The following is a 21,020-nucleotide window of genomic DNA, read 5'->3' as shown; positions in this document are numbered from 1 at the left end:
ATAGGTTATACTTCTAATCAAAGTGGTTTGGCCAACTAAGGAGCATTAATGTAATTGCTGAACTCTCAAATACAAATAACTTTTACTTGCCTCTAAGGAACAGAGACTCCAACTAAAATATTACTATAATCCCAACCTAGAGAAGGAAGGATTCAAGGAGGAATTGGTAAGAGAGTAGGAAAAAAAAATCCTTTAACACTTTTCTAACTTTTTTGGGGGGAGGGGATACTGGGGTTCCTGGAAACCCTTCTACCTCTGGGATACACTCCCAGACCTATTTTATATTTTTTTTATTTGGAAACAGGGTCTCTTAAGCCAGTAAGGCTGGCTTAAAACCTGCGTGATCCTCCTGTCTCTGCCTCCTAAGCGCGGAGATTACAAGCGTGTGCCACCACGCTTGGCTCTAACTGGTTTTAATGGTTTGGTTTCATTACATTTTTGGAATAAATACAATTCCAGAGCTAAAAAAAAAAAAAAAAAATCACATATACTAACCCTTTCTACATATAAAATCATATGCCACATAAAGAGTTCAGGATTTATCTACCATTTTGTTGGTCTCAATTATGATTAGCTAACTAATAAAAAGAATGAGCATTTAGTTTAAGTCAAATCTTTTGGCTTACTTACATTAAGACATTTTATCTTTCAAGCCGGGCGTGGTGGAGCACGTGTTTGTAATCCCCGCGCTTGGCAGGCAGAGACAGGAGGATCGCGCTGGTTTGAAGCCAGCCGCACTGGCTTAAGAGACCCTGTTTCCAAATACAACGTATAAAATAGGTCTGGGCATGTAGCCCAGAGGTAGAAGGGCTTCCAGGAACCCCAGTACCACCACCAAAAAAAAAAAAAAAAAAAAAGACATTTTATCTGCCAGGTATTCAGGCCTAGAATCCCAGTACTTGGGAGTCTGAGACTGGAGGATCCCAGGTTTAAAGTCAGCCTGGGCAATTTAGCAAGATCCTGTTTCAAAAATAATGAGCCAGGCATACAGTTCAGAGGTAGAAGGCCCCTGATTCAATTCCCTTTACCACATACACACATACAAAAATACAAAATATTTTAGAGGATAATATATAAATTATAAACACCTATGAACAAAAACATCTAAAATTTATCCCTTAAAAATATTTTAATCTAATTACATTTCACGCTTAGTCACAACTTTTCTCTGGTCTATTATTAAATGCTTTTTTTTAAATTTAGTTTTTTGGGGAACAGGTACTAGGGATTATGCCAAGGGACATTATACCTCTGAGCTACATCCTCAGCCCTTTTTATTTTTTTGTTTTGAAACAGGGTCTCACTAGGTGGCTGAGAGTCTCATTATATTGCTGAGGCTGTCCTCAAGCCTGTGATCCTCCTATCTCAGACTCTCTTACGTGCTTTTATTTTTTTTATTTTTTGTGTGGGTTTGGGGATGGAACCCAGGGGCATTCGACCTCCGAGCTACACCCCCTGCCCTATTTTTTTTTAAATTCTTTTTATTTTGAAACTGAGTCTCACTGAGTTGCAGAGGGCCTCACTAAGTAGCTGAGGCTGTTCGCGAACCGCAATCCTCCGGTCTCAGCCTCCCGAATGCTGGGATTACAAGCGTGTACCACCATGCCCGGCTCTTAAGTGCTTTTAAATAACGACTATCCACATAATATCAATATTAATTCATTTGCTAACTTTTTATTAGCACTTGGTTTTCATTAGCCAGTATTCCTATTGATTCACACTGTGGTAAATTTCCATGTGTCTTCTAAAATCAATTCCTGTTTTATATGTAAATAATAGCTGTACTGTTTTCATATTTGTTAGTCTACTTATCATTTATTTTCATTATATGCATTTAACTTCCATGTTTTCAGTGAATAAAGTATTAATTATTGATAAAAAATTTTAAAACCGTATTTGCAAAATACCTTTTAAAAATAGGACTCAGTTTTGTGCATTTCAAATAACTTGGAGATTTATTTTTAATTATCTGGGCATTAAAAATAATATAGCAGTTCTCTATTCAAATATTTTGTATATGCCAAGCATGGTGGTGCACACCTGAATCCCAGTACCTGGGAAGATGAGACAGGATTACACTTGAGGCCAGCCTCAGCAACTTAGCAAGACCCTTGTTTCAAAATAAAAAATACAGGCCGGGGGTATAACTTGGAGGTACAATGCCCTGGTTTCAACCTTCAGACCCCTCCCCCCAATTTTATATATAAATCTTAAAAGATGTCATGTTCATATAGGCAAAAAAGCCTGACAACTGTATGCCAATGTTTCTTGTTACGAAGGAAACATGCACTTCTGATATTTCATACCTGGCAGTCATCCACCTTTGTTCTCATCACTCCTTTCATATGCTCCTTGTCCATAGTAGGAGAAACACCAAAGCTATTTCCCATACATAGTATTTCTGCTTTTCCATCAGGATAAGTGACTTCCACAGAGCCATTGAGAATCACTGACCAGGAGTCCAGCTGGTAGCAGAGACAAAGAAAAAAGTGCCTTCGTGATCACAAAGTTCCATGTGCTATAATGGCCCCTAAAAATGACTTGGTAGATCTTCCATTTTAAAAATGGAAGAAGTATCTTGAAAGGAGCTACTCAGCTCACAGAATTAGCAATAAACCACCACATACTCTACATGTTGCTATATACCCAGCACAGAGGAGTAGCATCCTGTCCTTTAATTTGATTTAAGATATTCTTCTCTAAAATGACACAGGAAAAAAGTTTCACTGTATCCCAAAGCACATGTAAACAACAGAAAACGATCACTGCTGTCCTAAGACTATCATACTATTCTGATAAAAAATCAATATATTTATGGAATAGGTTGCAAAACGGAAATATTAATAATCAAAAAGTCTTGGTGCCTGGACAGTGGTAGAGTATATGCCTGACGTGTGAGGCCCTGAGCTCTATATCCCCAGCTCCACACCCACAAGAAAATCTCTACACATTTTGCATAAAATGCAATATACAACATGAAATAAAATAATGGGTTTAGATTATTATGACAAACAGGTACTCATCATTCTTGATTTATTCAAACATATTACTGCTGGTTTCTTACAAGGAACAAATATGAAAATGGTTTTTTGTGTAAGCATTGTAGTGAGAGATCCTGAGCAGAAGCTTTTTAAGAGTCAGAAATATTTACTGACCTCTTCACCATCATTTAATACAATTGTCCCTGCTCTTTCTACTACAGCAAACACCATCACGGCACAGAGCTCCCTTCTCACTGACATCGTCATATTGGCAAAAGCAGGTAGCTGGTGCATAAATTCCAAAAGTTGTTCTGAAAAGCAAGAGACATTTCTTATTGAAACAACAACTTTAATTAAAAATAAGACTTCAAAAAGAGTGCTTTAGAGTAAATTGAATTTATGGCAGATAAAGATTTCTGTCATTGTGGAAATGGTGATCTTTCCTTGTTGATTTAGAAGCAATAGTTTAGATTGTACCCTAGACTCTAATGGCACTGAAGAAATGACTAAACTTCAAATGGGGAGTTCCAACTGAAGATAAACTGAGATCTCTTAAGTGAAGTTTATTCCAGTTGAAGTGAAATGAAGATCCAAGAATTCTCCCGTAAGTCAGTAGATCATTGCAGCACCTTTTGGGCAGGTGGATGCCTAAGATATCAGAAATAACTACCTTTAATTTTAAACTATTCCAAGGGAGATATTCTATGGAAATAAAAAAATTCACAAAAATTAATCAGTTAAAAATTTATGGACAAATGTGGTGACACAATCCTATAAATCTATTACTTGGATGGCTGAGACAGAAGGATCACAGGTTTAAGGCCAGCTTCAGTAATTTAGCAAGACTGTGTTTCAAAATAAAAAGGGCTGGGATGTACTGTGGAGGTAGAATACCCCTGAGTTCAATCCCTAGTACAATATTTATATACATATATATACAAATAAAAATGAATACATCATTTCTTCTCTTTTTCTAATACTACAGATTGTCCAAAAAAAAACCCAAACCCTCTTCTAGTGCTTATCCTTTGGTGTAGTTCAGGCTGTTGACATCATAGTCCTTTGAGTCCTGGAATCTCTAGTCTTCCAATCCTGTTTCCTAGGAGTTTTCCCAATAAGCTGCCAGATTCTCTCCTTATTCTTCATTATGGCTTTGTAAAGTGCACATTTTTTCATTTTATAGGGAAGAAACTAAGGCTCAGACACATATGATTAGGAGATGGTAGTGACATGATTTGGGGCTACCTGCCTCCAACACTCAGGCTGGATTCTATGGGCAATGGTAAATAGCAGAGGGTTGTATGTCAGACATTCCAGTACTTACTATTGTATTACTTTGGGTAAGCTGATACATTTCATTAAGGCATTGTTTTAATACATTTAATACATTAAAATGTTGGACAGCTGTAAGAATCAAGTACAATAACAATGATAAAAGGATTCATCACAGAATAAATATGCAATGAGAACCGCTATCATTATTATTACTATATTCAAGATATTATTCAACCTCTCAAATAAGTAAAAATTCTACATTTTTCTTGTTACTCATATATAATTAAACTGTCCCTATGTCAGTACATTCCTGCTGAGAAGCAACAAATATGATGTTGTTGGATATATCATATTTTGTTAATGGCTAGGAAAAAGAAAGTATAACAGAAAGAGAGAGTCTGCAAAAACATTCCATTTCCAGAAGGACAGACTGAGTGACTTCCTTTCATCCAGATGATAAATCCACGTTCTGACTATATCATCCCTCTTGTTACCCAGATATTCTGTTCAACTGAACAGCGAACTTCAACCCAACCCAGATTTATGTGCCAGAAAATCAATTTACTATTGCAATGAACATTTAAAAAAAATAAAATATCAAAGCATTTCACTTATAGAAAGAATAAATTCTGTTTAGTGAAATTTTTATTTTAGAAATGAGTTGTGGGTCTGTGCCAAGACATAAAATATATTTATTCCTCAGGTTAGCAGTAAAGCAAATCTAAATACCATTTTAAGAGATAACTTTTATCTATCTATGTGAAAGGCAGAAATCACTGTTTTACAAATACACTGACGTTTTGGCTTGAGATATAAAGGAAAATGAGTAAGTCACAGTCCTCTGACCAGCACGCACATACAGCCACTTAAAAATTTTAAACTTTAACTACATGTAAAGTCTTGACACCACAGCCCATAAGCTAACTTGACATTTTACCGTCTTCTTCTACCCAGTCCCATCTTCACATGGAACCAGAGTAAAAGCAAATTCATTACATAACAGCTACCAACTGCCATCAGTGAATGTTTACACACTGAAAACACAAGCTTCATGAAAGCAGTTTTTTCAAGAAAACTAACAGAAGTAATACTACTTGGAGGACTACTTTAACTTGTGTGTGTGCGTGCGTGCACACGTGCATGGGTACATGCATGTGTAATAAATTGGCCAGAGTTTTACTAGGAAGTTTCAATCATAGTACTATAAGTATACTTAGGTAATGAGCAAATTTTCCTTTCTCCATCTCTTTTCAACATACAAAGAAAAAACTTCAACCATTTATATAAAAGAAATTCATAAATTAAGACTTCTTAAAGTCTACTAGACTTGTGTTCTATTACGTCAATTTTTACCTCTAAATATTTTTGACTGGTCCTAGATTCACTTTGCCATCCACACTCACCAATATCATCATCTGTCCTGTCAATAGGGTCCTTCTCCAGACAGTCTCTCACAATGTCTCTACTCATCAGAGGGTCTGATGCCCTCTCAATGTCTTCCTCATCATCATCGTCCTCGGAATCCACTGCTGTTTCTGGCAGCCCACTCAGGTCCATGTCACCAGCCTCACTTTCTGTGGCCTTAAAACAGACAAAAAAATCTTAAGCTATCTTAAATAAATCAAACTTTAGCCCCTCCCCCCCGAGAGGTAAGAACAATTAATGTTCAAAGTAATTTTGTTATATTAATTTTTCTTTATGATATATTTGACATCCAACAACTATTTGAATACTTGAACACTATATAAAAGAACTACTTCAACAAAATATGAGAAATTTTATCTCCTATGTCAATTTTAGTCTGGGTTTGTGAGTTTTATCTCAGTAATTCTGATTTTATAGCTGAGCCACCACACAGCATTGAAAACATAGTGGAATAAAGAAAAGATAACTTTCATTTTCATTCACTTTTCAAAGAAAATGGCTTAATCTGAGAACAAAAGGGTGACCACTAATTTTGCGCAATTCCTCTTCCAGAAGAAATAGTGAGAAATTCATGCCAAGAAGATTGGACAACTTTTTCCCCAAAGGAAAAGTCTTTTAGGACACATGGACTACACATGTCAAAGATAACTTGATAAATATATAAACTAAACACCTAATTAGTTGGATTATCCCAATGACTACTCTCAAACTACTAGTCAATGAATATATAGATCATATACATGCCTAAAGCTAACACAGTCTGTCTTCCCATTCATCATCAAGTACTGGGATTACAGCTATGAACCACTGTGTCCAGTATATTTACAACTCTGTGTGTGTGTGTGTGTGTGTGTGTGTGTGTGTGTGTGTGTGGTGGTAACTGAACCCAGAAGCATTCCACCTTTGAGCTACACCACTAGCTCTCCCTAAATTTTTATGTTTTATTTGGCAAAAGGATCTCAGATTGCTGAGAACCTTGCTAAGATGTTTAGCCTGGATTTCAACCTATGATCTTCCTGTTACAGCCTCCTAAGAACTGAGATTACAGGCATGTGGCACTATGTCTAGCTATACTTATAGTTCTCTAGGTACATTTTCCACTATATATATATATATATATATATATATATAGATAGATAGATAGATAGATAGAGAGAGAGAGAGAGAGAGAGAGAGAGAGAGTCTGACTTCCGGGAAAATGACAACTGAGAAAAGCAGCATTTACGAGTCCTGCTAAAACTTGATCTCTAATGCCACAAAATCAGTGCTTTTCATAGCCAGAAAACACTATCAGTAGAGAAATAAAAAATGTAAATACAAGGGACAGAGAAAAAAAAGACCAGAAGAACAACCAGAGACCAGAAAGGAAATCAAGCCTGCAATGCAGCGGTGGAGCCGCACCTGCACCATCTTCCCTCACAGCACCAGGCTCCAGAGAGGAAAGGTAAACAAGGAGCTGAAGTGAGCAGCTGCGGGTCATTCGGGTGTAATTCAGCAGTTCTTTCAGTGCAAAGAATGTCTAAAACTCCCAAAGGCTAAGCTCATCATACATTCTAGGAACGTAGAATGGAGCTCAAAACCAGAAAAGAAATATGCCAGCCTCACAGCCGAGAGTGTGACAGTGGCGCCATATTGCCAGCAGCGATGGCAAGTGCACTGCGTCCCTCCTGATCAGCACACACAATAACCGTGAGTAAAACTGCAGACACAAAAGAATAAATCCCTGTATTACACTCCCAGAGACTTGCACAGCTTTGATAATCTCCCTGGGTCTGAGATTTTGCAGTCCAACCCAGTGAACAAGTGGTGGTGGCAAAGTTACCACACCCTAGTCACAGCTCCCTGTGGGAAAACGCCCAGCCCGGCCCCCCACGGTCTCACACAGCTTCGATTAACTCCCTGTGTGTGAAACTTTGCGATGCAACCCAGTAAAGGAGTAGTGGCGGCTGAGATTACCACAGACTCGAGATCCAGAACACCCTAAGCAAAGTTGTGGTGACCCGGGGAAGAACCCAGAGAAGGCACAAACTTCTGAAATCATGGGAAAGAGGAACAACAATAGAGCAATGAATGCCCACAACCCCACAACATCAGAACCTGATAACACAGAAATTCAGAGATCTCCAGAAGATCAAATCAGAAATATAACTGTAGAAATAATAAAGGACCTTCAAAAACAATTTAGAGACGGTCTAAAACAAATAAAGGATGCAATCATTGAGGTAAAGGCCTCAACTCAAAGTATAAACAATCTATTAGACCACATGGAGAATAGAATCTCGCTCCTAGAAGATGATCACTCCAAAAACAAACGCATTAATTTATAACTTAGAAAAAAATTCAGAAAGCAGGAATCTGACATTGGAGAAATATGGGCCCATTTTAAGAGAGCTAACCTAAGAATAATCGGAATAGAGGAGGGAAAAGAAGGTGAAACCAAAGGGATCAACAATCTCTTCAAAGAAATAAAAGCAGAAAATTTTCCAAACATAGAGCAAGAGGTCGATACACAGGTCCATGAAACTTATAAAACTCCCTTTAGACAGGATCGGAGAAGAGGTTCCCCACACCACATAATTGTCAAAATGACCAATGTGAAAGCCAAGCAGAAAATCTTAAAGGCAACAAAAGCAAAAGACCAAATGACATTCAGAGGCAAACCAATTAGAATCACTCCAGACTTCCCAAACCAAGTCATGAAAGGCAGAAGGGCTTGGAGTAACATATTCCAAACTCTGAAAGAAAACAACTTCCAGCCCAAAATTTCCTACCCAGCAAAACTAACTATCAAATTTGATGGGGAAATAAGAAGCTTCCTTGACAAAAAGAAACTGAAGGAATTTATATCTTCAAAACCAGTGCTAGAGAAAATACTCAGAGAATAACTACAAAAAAGAAATAGGTAATACACACCAGAACCAGAGAAACAAGATTTCCCATCCATCAGACAACTAAGCAAAGAAGAATAAACAGTATTTCAAACAGAAATAAAATCTTAACTTGTTAGGAATTACAAGTTATCTCTCAATAATCACACTGAATGTAAATGGCCTCAATTCCCCAATAAAAAGACATAAGGTGGCAAAATGGATTAAAAACCAGAATCTATCCATCTGCGGCTTACAAGAAACACACTTTACAAGTAAAGAGAGTAACAAACTCAAGGTAAAGGGCTGGAGCAAGGTAATTCATGTTCAGTAGTCATCCTAAAAAATATGAAGTAGTATTTCACTATAGTTTTTATTTGTATTTCATTAATGATTAGTAATATTATGATAATGATGAGTGATAGTCATGTGTATATTGGTTACATAAAAATCTTTGGAGATTCATTTTACCTACTTCTGAATTGTATTGTTTGCTTTTATTGTTGCTAATTTTTAGAATTTCTATTTGGAATATTAATATACCTTCTTTAATACAGCATTTGGAAATATTTAATCCCATTCTATCAGTAACTTTTAACTGTTTACATTGTCTCTGGATATACAATATTTTTTTTATTTTTTAGGAAGTTTGTTTATTCTTTTGTTGCCTGTGCCTTTGAAGTTTGTTTATTCTTTTGTTGCCTGTGCCTTTGAAATCATATCCAAGAAATCACTGCCAATTTCAGTGTTGTGAAGTGTTATAACCCAGGTTTTCTTCTAAAAGTTTGTAGTTTTAAGGTTTACATTTAGGTCTTTTATCTATTTAGAGTTAATATTTGTATATGGTATTAGGTAAGGGTCCAATTTTATTCTTTTTCATGTAATTATTATTTTTCAACAATATTTAGTGAAAAGATTATTATTTCCTTCACCAAATGTTCTTGGAAACCTTGTCAAAAATAACTTGACCATATATGGAAGAATTTATTTCTAGGCTTTTTATTTTACTCCATTGGTTTATATATCTGCCATTATAGCAGTACTACACTGTTTCAATTATTGTAGCTTTATAAGGTTTGAATTCAGAAAATGTACATCTTCTAGATTTGTTCTTTTACGAGATTGTTTTCGGTATTTAGATTTCATATTTCATGTTAGGATAGATTTTTTTTCTGAAAAAAAAATGTAGGATAGTTTTACCTTAAAAAAAATATCCGCTGGTAAGAAACAAAGCAAAAAGAAATATTGAAATGTTATCTCTAAGTGATCAAAAGTTTGATATCAGACAAATGAATCTTTTATGTGAGATTATCATTGTTAATTCTGGATAAATTGCTATAATATTAGATATCAACCATTAAGCCAAGCATGGGAAGGAGGGATGGGGAAGGAATGGTGTGGGGACTGGGTAGGGGCTAACTGGGTAGGGGCTAACTGGGCGATGTGTGCATGTATGTCTACACAAGTTTTTTTTATCCCATTAGGATGTATGAATACAGTGCACCAATAAAAAATTAAAAAAAATTATATATGTAAGTGAAAAATAATTGAAGACAGAAAACCTAATGTGTATAAAGCCCATTAAGCAATGGCCTTCATAGTACTGACCACTGTGAGCAGAGATGCTCCTGGTAGAAGAACAGACACACAGAATGCATTCCATATGACATGCTCAGAAACACATTCCCTAATTTAAATTTGGAATTTATAGTCATCTCTAGATTCTGGAAAAAGTGGAGTAGAACCTGATAGATGATGCAGGCCAAGGCTGTGGTCAGTGAAACAAGGCTGGCATTGCTAGTATCACTATATTATTTTTAAAGAAGTGACAGTTTGTTAATGGTTGCTATGATCATATGTTCACTCCAGTTTCATTGTAAAACTGAAGATTACTACTCATCATCTTATAAATTCAAGTATAGTATCAGTCCTCCATACACACATTTTTATTATCAGTGTTCACTACTATTCCCAACTATGTTCCATTCTTTTAAGAAACAAGCTACTCACAAAATAACATTCACTAAAGTAGTAAATTGGAGGACTGTTTTTATTTAGAATAAACATGCATTTTATATAAAAATATTATAGGATTCTCTAAAATATTTCAAAAGAGTTGGATAAGCAATTTTCATGAATCTGCTAATTTCATAAAACCACTATTATGTGAAAGACAATGTCTGGAGATTAAGCAGAGTTAAAAGTTTAATGAAAGCCAGGTGTGATAGTGCACATTTTTAATAGCAGTACTTGGGAGGCTGAGATAAGAGGATCGCAGGTTTGCAGCCAGCCTCAGCTACTTGGGATTTTCCACAACTTAGATCCTGTTTCAAAATAATAAAAACAGGGCTGGGGGTGTAATCTGAGAGGTAAAATATCCCTGGGTTCAATTCCCAGCAAAACACACAAACACGTTTGAGCCATGAATGATGGCGCACCTGTAACCCAGTATATGGTAGATTAGTAGATTGAAGGACAGCTTCAGCAATGTAGCAAGATTCTCAGAAACCTACAGAGACCCTTGTTTGTTTGTTTGTTTGTTTGTTTGTTTGTTTGTGGTACTGGGGATGGAACGCTTCTACCTCCTGGCTACACTCCTAGACCTATTTTATATTTTTATTTGGAAACAGGGTCTCTTAAGCCAGCGAGGCTGGCTTCAAATCTGCGCGATCCTCCTGTCTCAGCCTCCCAAGAGTGGAGATTACAAGCGTGCACCACCATGCCTGGCCAGAGACCCTATTTCTAACACACACACACAAAATGTTTTGTTTGGTTTGGTTAAGGCTGGAGTGTAGCTTGGAGGTAGAATGTCCTTGGGCTCAATCCCCAGTACGCCAACACACACACACACACACACACACACACACGCACGCACGCACACGCACACGCACACATGCACACAAAACAGTCTCATGAACATGAGCTACTCTCCAAAAGCAGACTAAACCCAAAGAGCATGGAACCTAATATCTACTGGGTTTACATCTACTGAATGAACTCAGTTTAGTGGCTACATATCTTATCTCTATCATTTATTATGTAATCATGTAAGCCAAGTCACTTAACTTCTTAGAACTCCAGTTTTATCATCTGTCAAGTGGAGCTACAGCTTCTCACCATTCACAAGACTCCCCTTATGGATGATAGAAGGGCAAAGGAAGCCAGCCATGGGCTAGAACAATAGGATTCTGAGGGGAATTCTGGTCTTCCATGCTATTGCCTTGAATAGATTGGACAGATTCATGAGGAAAGTCTTAATGATACATCCATTGTCCCTCGCTATCATCAGAATGTCTGAAAAACCATCAAACCATTGTTTTGATTCATTTAGTTAAGCTTGAAGGTTAGTCTTTTAATTTATGATAGACACAGAGGTTGTAAATTTTTATCTCTCATTAAGAAAGATAAATAAGTATCTAAGGATTGGCTATGTAACATTTAACATTTAGTACAGATTTTTGGTAGATCACTTCTATTATGTATTTATTTGGTACGGAGGATTGAACCCGGGGGTATTCTATCTCTGAGGTACACCACCAGTGCTTTAATTTGAAACAGACTCTCGCAAAATTGCTGAAACTAGCCTTAAATCTATGATCCTCCTGTCTCAGCCTCACAAGTATGGGGATTATAGGTATGTGTCATCATCCCTGGCTCCAGTTCATTCTTGAGTAAATCTAGGGATAAGCAACTAGATACGTACATCTCTGTACAATTCTGACTTAGGAGATCTATACTTTGGGCATACGACAGTTGATATTGAATGCTGTGTATAGGGGAATTATGTTCCTGATAGGGTTGAAGGAGAGAAATTCAAGAACAAAGTGGAATTATTAGCCTCAAAAGACAAAAAAACTCCTGTTCCAAGGAAACACATCCTGGTAGATTTGAAGTAGGACATTTGGGAATTGAAGGAGTCCTTATCTTGGACCTTCTATTTTTTCTCTAACGAGTTTATGAGTTGACAGTGAGAGCAGTGGTGGGTAGAGTTTTCAGGAGAGAAGGTTTAAAAGAATAGTTTCAGAGAGTAAGAGAGCCAGATGACCAGAAAAATGAAGGCTGAGTTGGTACCCTCAAATAAAGTGGTTTCCCTGGTCTGGTTAGGTAAATTTCTCCACAGTAAGTAAAAAGAAAACAGAGATTTGCCTTCACCCAGCAAAGAAGTTTTACTAACCTAACACGGAGTAATAGAATAACATGCAGATTTGTAAAAGCATGCCTTCTGCCTGAAATGTTTTCCCCTAGCTTGATTTTTTTCTTTTTAAGTCTGACTTCATTTTCAAGTATTGTCTCTCCTCAGAGAATTCTTCTCTGTAAAAAAAGAGCTGCTTTTTGGTATCTTTCCTGGCTAATCATTCCCTTTATTTCCTTTCTAAACTATAATTGAAGCAACTGTTGCTTTATTGAGTTGTCTGTCTACTAGAATGACAGCTTCAAGGAGGCAGGAACTAGCTGATCCTGTCTCCATTTTCTCTTCCTAGGCCTGCAGGGCCAGGAAATCACAGGCCTGCAGTCAAGCTCTGTTGAAAGAATGTGACTGAAATAACAGACTGGGGTATGAACCTGATTAAGATGTGAGAACTGGACACAGAACACAGTAAAGTCTTGAAGACTGAAGGTCCTGCTTGAGTTGAAAAAGAGAAGCAAGGTGAAAGCTATTCTATTGAGACTGGTAGTAGAAAGCAGAGTGCCATCAGTGATAGGAGACTGTTCCACTGCCAGCTAGGATTAAATGGATAAATGGTGTGAATAGCTTAGGCGGACTGAAAATAGTTCTACAGAAATAGATCAACAGAACAGAGTTCAAGCAAAACAGAACTCATGTGTAATGATGTAATATGCAATAAAAAACTTCACAAACCAAAGAACATGGAGGATTTAATGTGACCTTTGGAGTGGATGTCATTTCATAATTAAGATAAATTTCAGATAAACTAAAGAATTAGCAAACCCTTAACATTATAATGAGTGATCAGAACATTTTAATAATTAACAGATCAAGATTAAAAGTCAGAATATAACAAATTCATGCAAATTAGAAAAATGTCCAACTTACAATATAAAAATAATGTTCAGGACAGTAGTATATAGTTTACAGAAAAACAGAAATGTTTGTACCTTAAAATATTTAAAACATATAAAAGGATTTAAGTATAATGCTATTTTGCCTATCACGTTAGCACATATTTTCTTACTTAATAAATATTTATGGACATTTTTACACACTCCTGAAGGGACTGTAGCTTTTGGAAAAGAATAATTTACATTAATAGCTTTAAAATATTCCTCTCTTTTAGGCATATATATGTATATGTATAATATTGTTAAAACTTGTGGATATTGAAGTGGCAAACATTGATAATACAAAACATAGAACAATATAAATTCTAATACACAAATAAGATTTGAAGAAAACAATATCTTTCTTTTTGGTACTGGGAATTGAATCCAAGGAGCATTCTATCTCTTAGTTACACCCCTAGCCCTTTTTAAAAATGTTTTTATTTTGAAACAGGGTCCTGCTAAGTTGCTGAGGGACTCACTAAAATGCTAAAGCTGGCTTGCAATCCTCCTATCTCACTCCCAAGTACTGGGATTATAGGCATGTGCCACCATGCCAGGCTCCTAATTCCTTTTTTTTTTTTTTTTTTTTTTTTGGTGGTACTGGGTTCCTGGAAACCCTTCTCCTCCAGGCTACACTCCCAGACCTATTTTATACTTTTTTATTTGGAAACAGGGTCTCTTAAGCCAGCAAGGCTGGCTTTGAACCTGCATGATCCTCCTGTCTCCACCTCCCAAGCATGGGGATTACAAGTGTGCGCTGCCACAACTGGCTTTTTTTTTTTTTCCTTCATTTTGAAACAGAGTTTGGGTGTAGTGGAGCATTCTTACAATCCCAGCATGTGGGAGGCTGAGACAGGAGGTTCACAGGTTCGAGGACAGCCTCAGCAAATATTGGGACTTATATCAACCTAATGAGACCCTGTTTCAAAATTAAAAAATTAAAATAGGGATGAGGATGTAGCTAGAATATAGAAAGCTCCTGGGTTCAATTCTGTGTGTGACACACACACACACACACACACACACACACACACACACACGAAGAGAACAAGGACAGAAAAGAAAAAGAAGGTCTCACCAAATTGCTGACATTGGCCTTGAACCTGCAATCCTGTCTCTGTCCCTGAGATTATAGGCATGTGCCACCATGCCTGGCTAACAGTATATTTATTTCTAAATATAATTTCATACTTTATACATAAAATAAGATGCGTATGTTGCCATGTTATATTCCTACTCATTCTGTTGTCTCACTTAAATTAGCATCAAACATTAGTATTCAAATATTGGTCTAGTCTAAATTTATAGCAGGATCTGACTTAGGTGCTAGTTGGGTCAAAACCGCCCCTGGTTTGGGCCAGAATTTAATGTGTACATTTGGTCCAAGAAAAATTTGCTCACATGTATGTGATTAACAGAATTTATCTTTTCTGTCAAATTCTGCCAATTTTAATGGTACACAAGGTTTATATAAGGAAAGGTAGAAGCTGTGTAAAGACTAAGGTGTTCTAGGCATTCCAATCAAGTTTGCAGATAGCTGCAGGAAGCAGAGATAATGACAACAGCTATCCTTAAGTTGTATTCTCCTACCATATCTTAAAATCATAATAGCCATCTCAAACGTTTGGAGAATAGGGACTCTTGCCATGACATCTCAGTTAATACAGGCTAAAGTATAGCTTTTACATATACTGATGATTACACTGTATAAGGGGACTTGTGAATAAATGTTTTTTTTAATCTCCTTTCGTAGAGACAATGTGTGTGGCAAATTTACCCTGATCCACTGTCTTCTCTAACATTTCAAGTGAGATTATGTCTTAAATTATTAACAATAAGTTAACGTTTTAATGGATCAAAGGAGAAATCTGCAGTAACTTTAAGGAGGCAGAAATTGTATTTATTGCAAAATAATAAATCCTTAAGCAGCCAAGAACTTATGATTGCATATGTAACTAACAAAATATTTTTAAATAATACTTTGGGGGCTTTTTAAGATATAAAATTGCTAGCTCTCAGTAATACCACTAAATTATACAAAAGTACCAGGCATGGTGGTATATGCCTGGGAGGCTGAGACAGGAGAAATCAGAGGTTTGAGGCCAGCCTCAGCAACTTAGCAATACTCTTGGCAACTAGTGAGATACTGTTTCCAAACAAAAAAAAATTTAAAAGGGCTAGGTGTAGCTAGCTCAGAGGTAGAATGTCCCTGGGTTCAATCCCTAGGGCCAAAATATATTTTCTTCATTTCTTTAAAAGAAAATTTATTTTCAAAGACCTACTAAATTTAAAACTTATACATAGTATTCTTACTATTATTTTAGTACTCCCTGAATATACTGATGACCCAAAATAACTATAATGTTAAGAAAGGTACTTTCATAATTATCTCGATGATAATTCTTAAGTAGCCAAGAATTATACTTTGTAAAGTACATATAATGTTCTTTTTGTTTGAAACCATCTAAAATCCAATATTAATAGTATGTATTTGGAGCCAGGTATGATAGCACACACTCATAATCCTAGTATTTGGGAGCCTGAGATAGAAGGACTGCAGGTTCGTTGTCAGCCTCAGCAACTTAGCAAGGTCTTCTGAAACTTATTAAGACCTGTTTCAAAATAAATTTTAAAATAAAGAACAAAAGATAGGGCTGGGGGTGTAGCTAGAAGTACAATGCCCCTGGGTTCAATCCTCTGCAAAAATAACTTAATTAATTAAAAATAAAATAGGGCTGGTAGTACAATTCAGAGGCAGAATGACCTTGAGTTCAAGCTTTATAAAACACACACACACACGCACGCACGCACGCACGCACGCACGCACACACACACACACGCACACACTGTATTTAGTCTTTTGTGTGTGTCTTTTTGTTTTAAAAATAGATTCATAGCTCTGGGGTTTTTTTTCTATCAATATCATAAGAGTTTATTTTATTTATTTTTTTGTTTTGTTTTTATTTTATTATTTTTTTAATTGATGCACTGTATTCATACATCATAGTGGGATACAAACTTTTGTAGACATACATGTACACGACGCCCAGTCAGCCCCCACCCGATCCCCACCCCATTCCCTCCCCATCCCTCCTTCCCATGCTTGGCTTAGTGGTTGACATCTAGTATTATAGCAATTTATCCAAAATTAAAAATGATAATCTCACATAGCAGTTTAATTTGTCTGATACCAAGCTTTTGACGACTTAAAGATAACATTTCAATATTTCTTTTTGCTTTCTTTCTTACCAGAGAATATTTTTTTCTATTTTTTAGGTGAAACTATCATATATTTATATGTTTATTTTTCAGAAAAAAATCTATCCTAATATGGAATATGGACTCTAGATACCCAAAACGATCTTGAAAAGGAACAAGCTAGAAGACATATATTTTCTGATTTCAAACCATATAAAGCTACAATAATTGAAACAGTGTAGTACTGTTCTAAAGGCAGATATATAAACCATTGGAGTTAAATAAAAGCCTAGAGCTAAATTCTTCCCTATATTGCCAAGTTATTTTTGACAAGGTTTCCACGAACATTTGGTGGTGGAAATAATAATCTTTTAACCAAATATTGTTGAAAAATAATAATTACATGGAAAAGAATAAAATGGGACCCTTACCTAATCCCATATACAAGTATTAACTCAAAATAGATAAAAGACCTAAATATAAATCTTAAGACTATACACTTTTAGAAGAAAATCTGGGTCATAAAACCTCACAACATTGAAATTGGCAGTGATTTCTTGGATATGATTTCAATGGCACAGGCAACAGAAGAGTATACAAACTCCCTAAAAAATAAAAAAAATATTGTATATCCAAAGACAATGTAAACAGAGTTAAAAGTTACTAGTAGAATGGGATAAAATATTTCCAAATGCTATATCTGAAGGTATATTAATATTCCAACTAGAAATCCTAAAAATTAACAATAAAGGCAAACAATACAATTTAGAGATAGGTAAAAGACTAACATAAATAATGAATCTCCACAGATAACCAATCTTAATTGTCTGTTGGATGGAAATTCTTGTTTCTCTGGTTCTGGTGTGTGTTACCTATTTCTTCTTTGTAGTTAATCTCTTTGAGTATTTTCTCTAGCGCTGGTTTTAAAGAAATAAATTCCTTCAGTTTCTGTTTGTCATGGAAGCTTCTTATTTTTCCATCTAATTTGATAGAAAGTTTTGCTGGGTAGAAAATTTTTTGCTGGAAGTTGTTTTCTTTCAGAGTTTGGAATATGTTACTCCAAGCCCTTCTGGCTCTCATGACTTGGTTTGGGAAGTCTGGAGTGATTCTAATTGGTTTGCCTCTGAATGTCACTTGGCCCTTTGTTTTTGTTGCCTTTAAGATTCTCTGCTTGGCTTCCACATTGGTCATTTTGACAATTATGTGGTGGGGGGATCCTCTTCTCCAATCCTGTCTAAAGGGAGTTCTATAAGTTTCCTGGATCTGTGTATCAACCTCTTGCTCTATGTTTGGAAAATTTTCTGCTATTACTTCCTTGAAGAGATTGTTGATCCCTTTGGTATCACTTTCTTTTCCCTCCTCTATTTCAATTATTCTTAGGTTAGCTCTCTTAAAATGGGCCCATATTTCTTCAATGTCAGATTCCTGCTGTTGGATATTTTTTTCTAGATTAGAAACTATGAGAGCCTACATCTCCAGCTGCAGACACGTGAACACTGCGCGCTGCTGCTGTCTGTCCACAAGCTCTGTGGTTGTTACTCAGCATTTTCATGGCCATGGATTCCTGACTTCCCAAATCTAAGTGTTTGTTTTGGCACAAGGGACATCAAGAAATGTTTATGGGAAAGATTCCCATAGAATAGGACAAATTAGGACTTCCGGGAAGATGGCGACCGAGAAAAGCGGGGCTTAAGAGCCCCGCTAACAACCAATCTCCATTACCACAAAACCAGCGCCTTTCATAGCCAGAAAACACCATCACCAGAAAAACAAAAAAACCACCAGGCTCCAGAGAGAAAGCGGACTGAGAACAGAGTTCAGAGCCACAGAGGAGATACACGCGCCCGAGGACGCGTCAGCAGCGCCATACTGCCGGCGGCAGCGGCAAACTCACCGGACGGCTACAGCAAGTCAAGGTGAGCCGCTGCGGAACAGCCAGGCGGGATCTTTCGGCGCAGAGAGCATTTAGAGCTCCCAGTGGCTGAGCTCAGCACACGCTGCAGGAACTAAAGTGGAACTCAAAACCAGAGAAGAAAAAATACGCCAACCTCACGGCCGAGGGCGTGGCTCGGCGCCATATTGCCACCAGCGGCAGCAGCAGTGAATTCACCGAGTCCAGTACAGCTACATCTGCGTACTCAAGAACAGTGAGTCAAATTGTGGGCCACAGAGGAGAAATCCCAGTACTGTACCCCCTGGGACTTGACCCAGTGAGGGAGTGGGGGTGGCAGAGATATCACACCATAGGAGAACGTGCAACCTGGCACCCCCCCATAGTTTAAAGCAGCCTCTATCGACTCCCTGGGTCGGAGACTCTGTGATACAACCCAGTAAAGGAGTAGTGGGGTCTGAGATACTACAGACTCGAGATCCAGAGCATCTTAAGTGAAGTCATAGTGACCCAAGGGAAGAACCCAGAGAAGGCACAAACCTCCGAAATCATGGGAAAGAGGAATAACACTGGGGCAATGAATGCCCACATCCCCACAACATCAGAACCTGATAAAACAGAAAATCAGAGATTTCTAGAAGATCAAATCAGGAAAATAACTATAGAAATAATAGAGGTGCTTCGAAAAGAACTCAGAGAGAGCCAAAAAGAGATAAAGGAAGCAATTAATGAAGTAAAGGCCTCAATTCAAAGCACAAACAACCGATTAGACCACATGGAGAACAGAATCTCGTTCTTAGAAGATGAGCAATCCAAAAATGAACGCATAGTTTCTAATCTAGAAAAAAATATACAACAGCAGGAATCTAACATTGAAGAAATATGGGCCCATCTTAAGAGAGCTAACCTAAGAATAATTGGAATAGAGGAGGGAAAAGAAAGTGAAACCAAAGGGATCAACAATCTCTTCAAGGAAGTAATAGCAGAAAATTTTCCAAACTTAGAGCAAGAGGTTGATACACAGATCCAGGAAACTTATAGAACTCCCTTTAGACAGGATCGGAGAAGAGGATCCCCACGCCACATAATTGTCAAAATGACCAATGTGGAAGCCAAGCAGAGAATCTTAAAGGCAAAAAAAACAAAGGGCCAAGTGACATTCAGAGGCAAACCAATTAGAATCACTCCAGACTTCCCAAACCAAGTCATGAGAGCCAGAAGGGCTTGGAGTAACATATTCCAAACTCTGAAAGAAAACAACTTCCAGCCAAAAATTTCCTACCCAGCAAAACTTTCTATCAAATTAGATGGAGAAATAAGAAGCTTCTATGACAAACAGAAACTGAAGGAATTTATGTCTTCAAAACCAGCGCTAGAGAAAATACTCAAAGAGATTAACTACAAAGAAGAAATAGGTAACACTCACCAGAACCAGAGAAACAAGACTTTCCATCCAACAGACAACTAAGATTGGTTATCTGTGGAGATTCATTATTTATGTTAGTCTTTTACCTATCTCTAAATTGTATTGTTTGCCTTTATTGTTGTTAATTTTTAGGATTTCTAGTTGGAATATTAATATACCTTCAGATATAGCATTTGGAAATATTTTATCCAATTCTATTAGTAACTTTTAACTCTGTTTACATTGTCTTTGGATATACAATATTTTTTTATTATTGTTTAGGGAGTTTGTATATTCTTCTGTTGCCTGTGCCATTGAAATCATATCCAAGAAATCACTGCCAATTTCAATGTTGCGAGGTTTTATGACCCAGATTTTCTTCTAAAAGTGTATAGTCTTAAGATATATATTTAGGTCTTTTATCTATTTTGAGTTAATACTTGTATGTGGGATTAGGTAAGGGTCCAATTTTATTCTTTTCCATGTAATTATTATTTTTCAACAATATTTAATTAAAAGATTATTATTTCCACCACCAAATGTTCATGGAAACCTTGTCAAAAATAACTTGGCAATATAGGGAAGAATTTAGCTCTAGGCTTGTATTTAACTCCAATGGTTTATATATCTGCCTTTAGAACAGTACTACACTGTTTCAATTATTGTAGCTTTATATGGTTTGAAATCAGAAAATATATATCTGCTAGCTTTGTTCTTTTTCAAGATTGTTTTGGGTATCTAGAATCCATATTCCATATTAGGATAGATTTTTTTTCTGAAAAATAAACATATAAATATATGATAGTTTCACCTAAAAAAACAAAAAAAAAAATCCTCTGGTAGGAAAGAAAGCAAAAAGAAATATGGAAATGTTATCTTTAAGTCGTCAAAAGCTTGGTATCAGACAAATGAAA

The 21,020-nt window shown here is 36.6% G+C and overlaps 1 protein-coding gene across 6 annotated transcripts in view; it reads right to left on the bottom strand.

Moving 5' to 3' along the window:
• Positions 1-21,020, bottom strand: part of RAPGEF2 (Rap guanine nucleotide exchange factor 2) — a gene marked incomplete at both ends in the record, with an annotated part of 267,933 nt that overhangs the window by 39,147 nt on the left and 207,766 nt on the right. For all 6 annotated transcript variants that reach the window (XM_080697997.1, XM_080697998.1, XM_080698002.1 and 3 more), the window contains 3 exons: positions 2,307-2,465; positions 3,156-3,292; positions 5,660-5,837. In XM_080697997.1, coding sequence (XP_080554123.1) covers positions 2,307-2,465; positions 3,156-3,292; positions 5,660-5,837 — 474 coding nt within the window. The remainder of the gene's footprint in view (positions 1-2,306; positions 2,466-3,155; positions 3,293-5,659; positions 5,838-21,020) is intronic.

Source organism: Muscardinus avellanarius (genome assembly GCF_963383645.1).
Source record: "Muscardinus avellanarius genome assembly, chromosome: 6".
Taxonomy (NCBI): domain Eukaryota; kingdom Metazoa; phylum Chordata; class Mammalia; order Rodentia; family Gliridae; genus Muscardinus; species Muscardinus avellanarius.
Note: the sequence above shows the minus strand (reverse complement) of the source record. Positions and strands in the feature narration are given on the sequence as shown.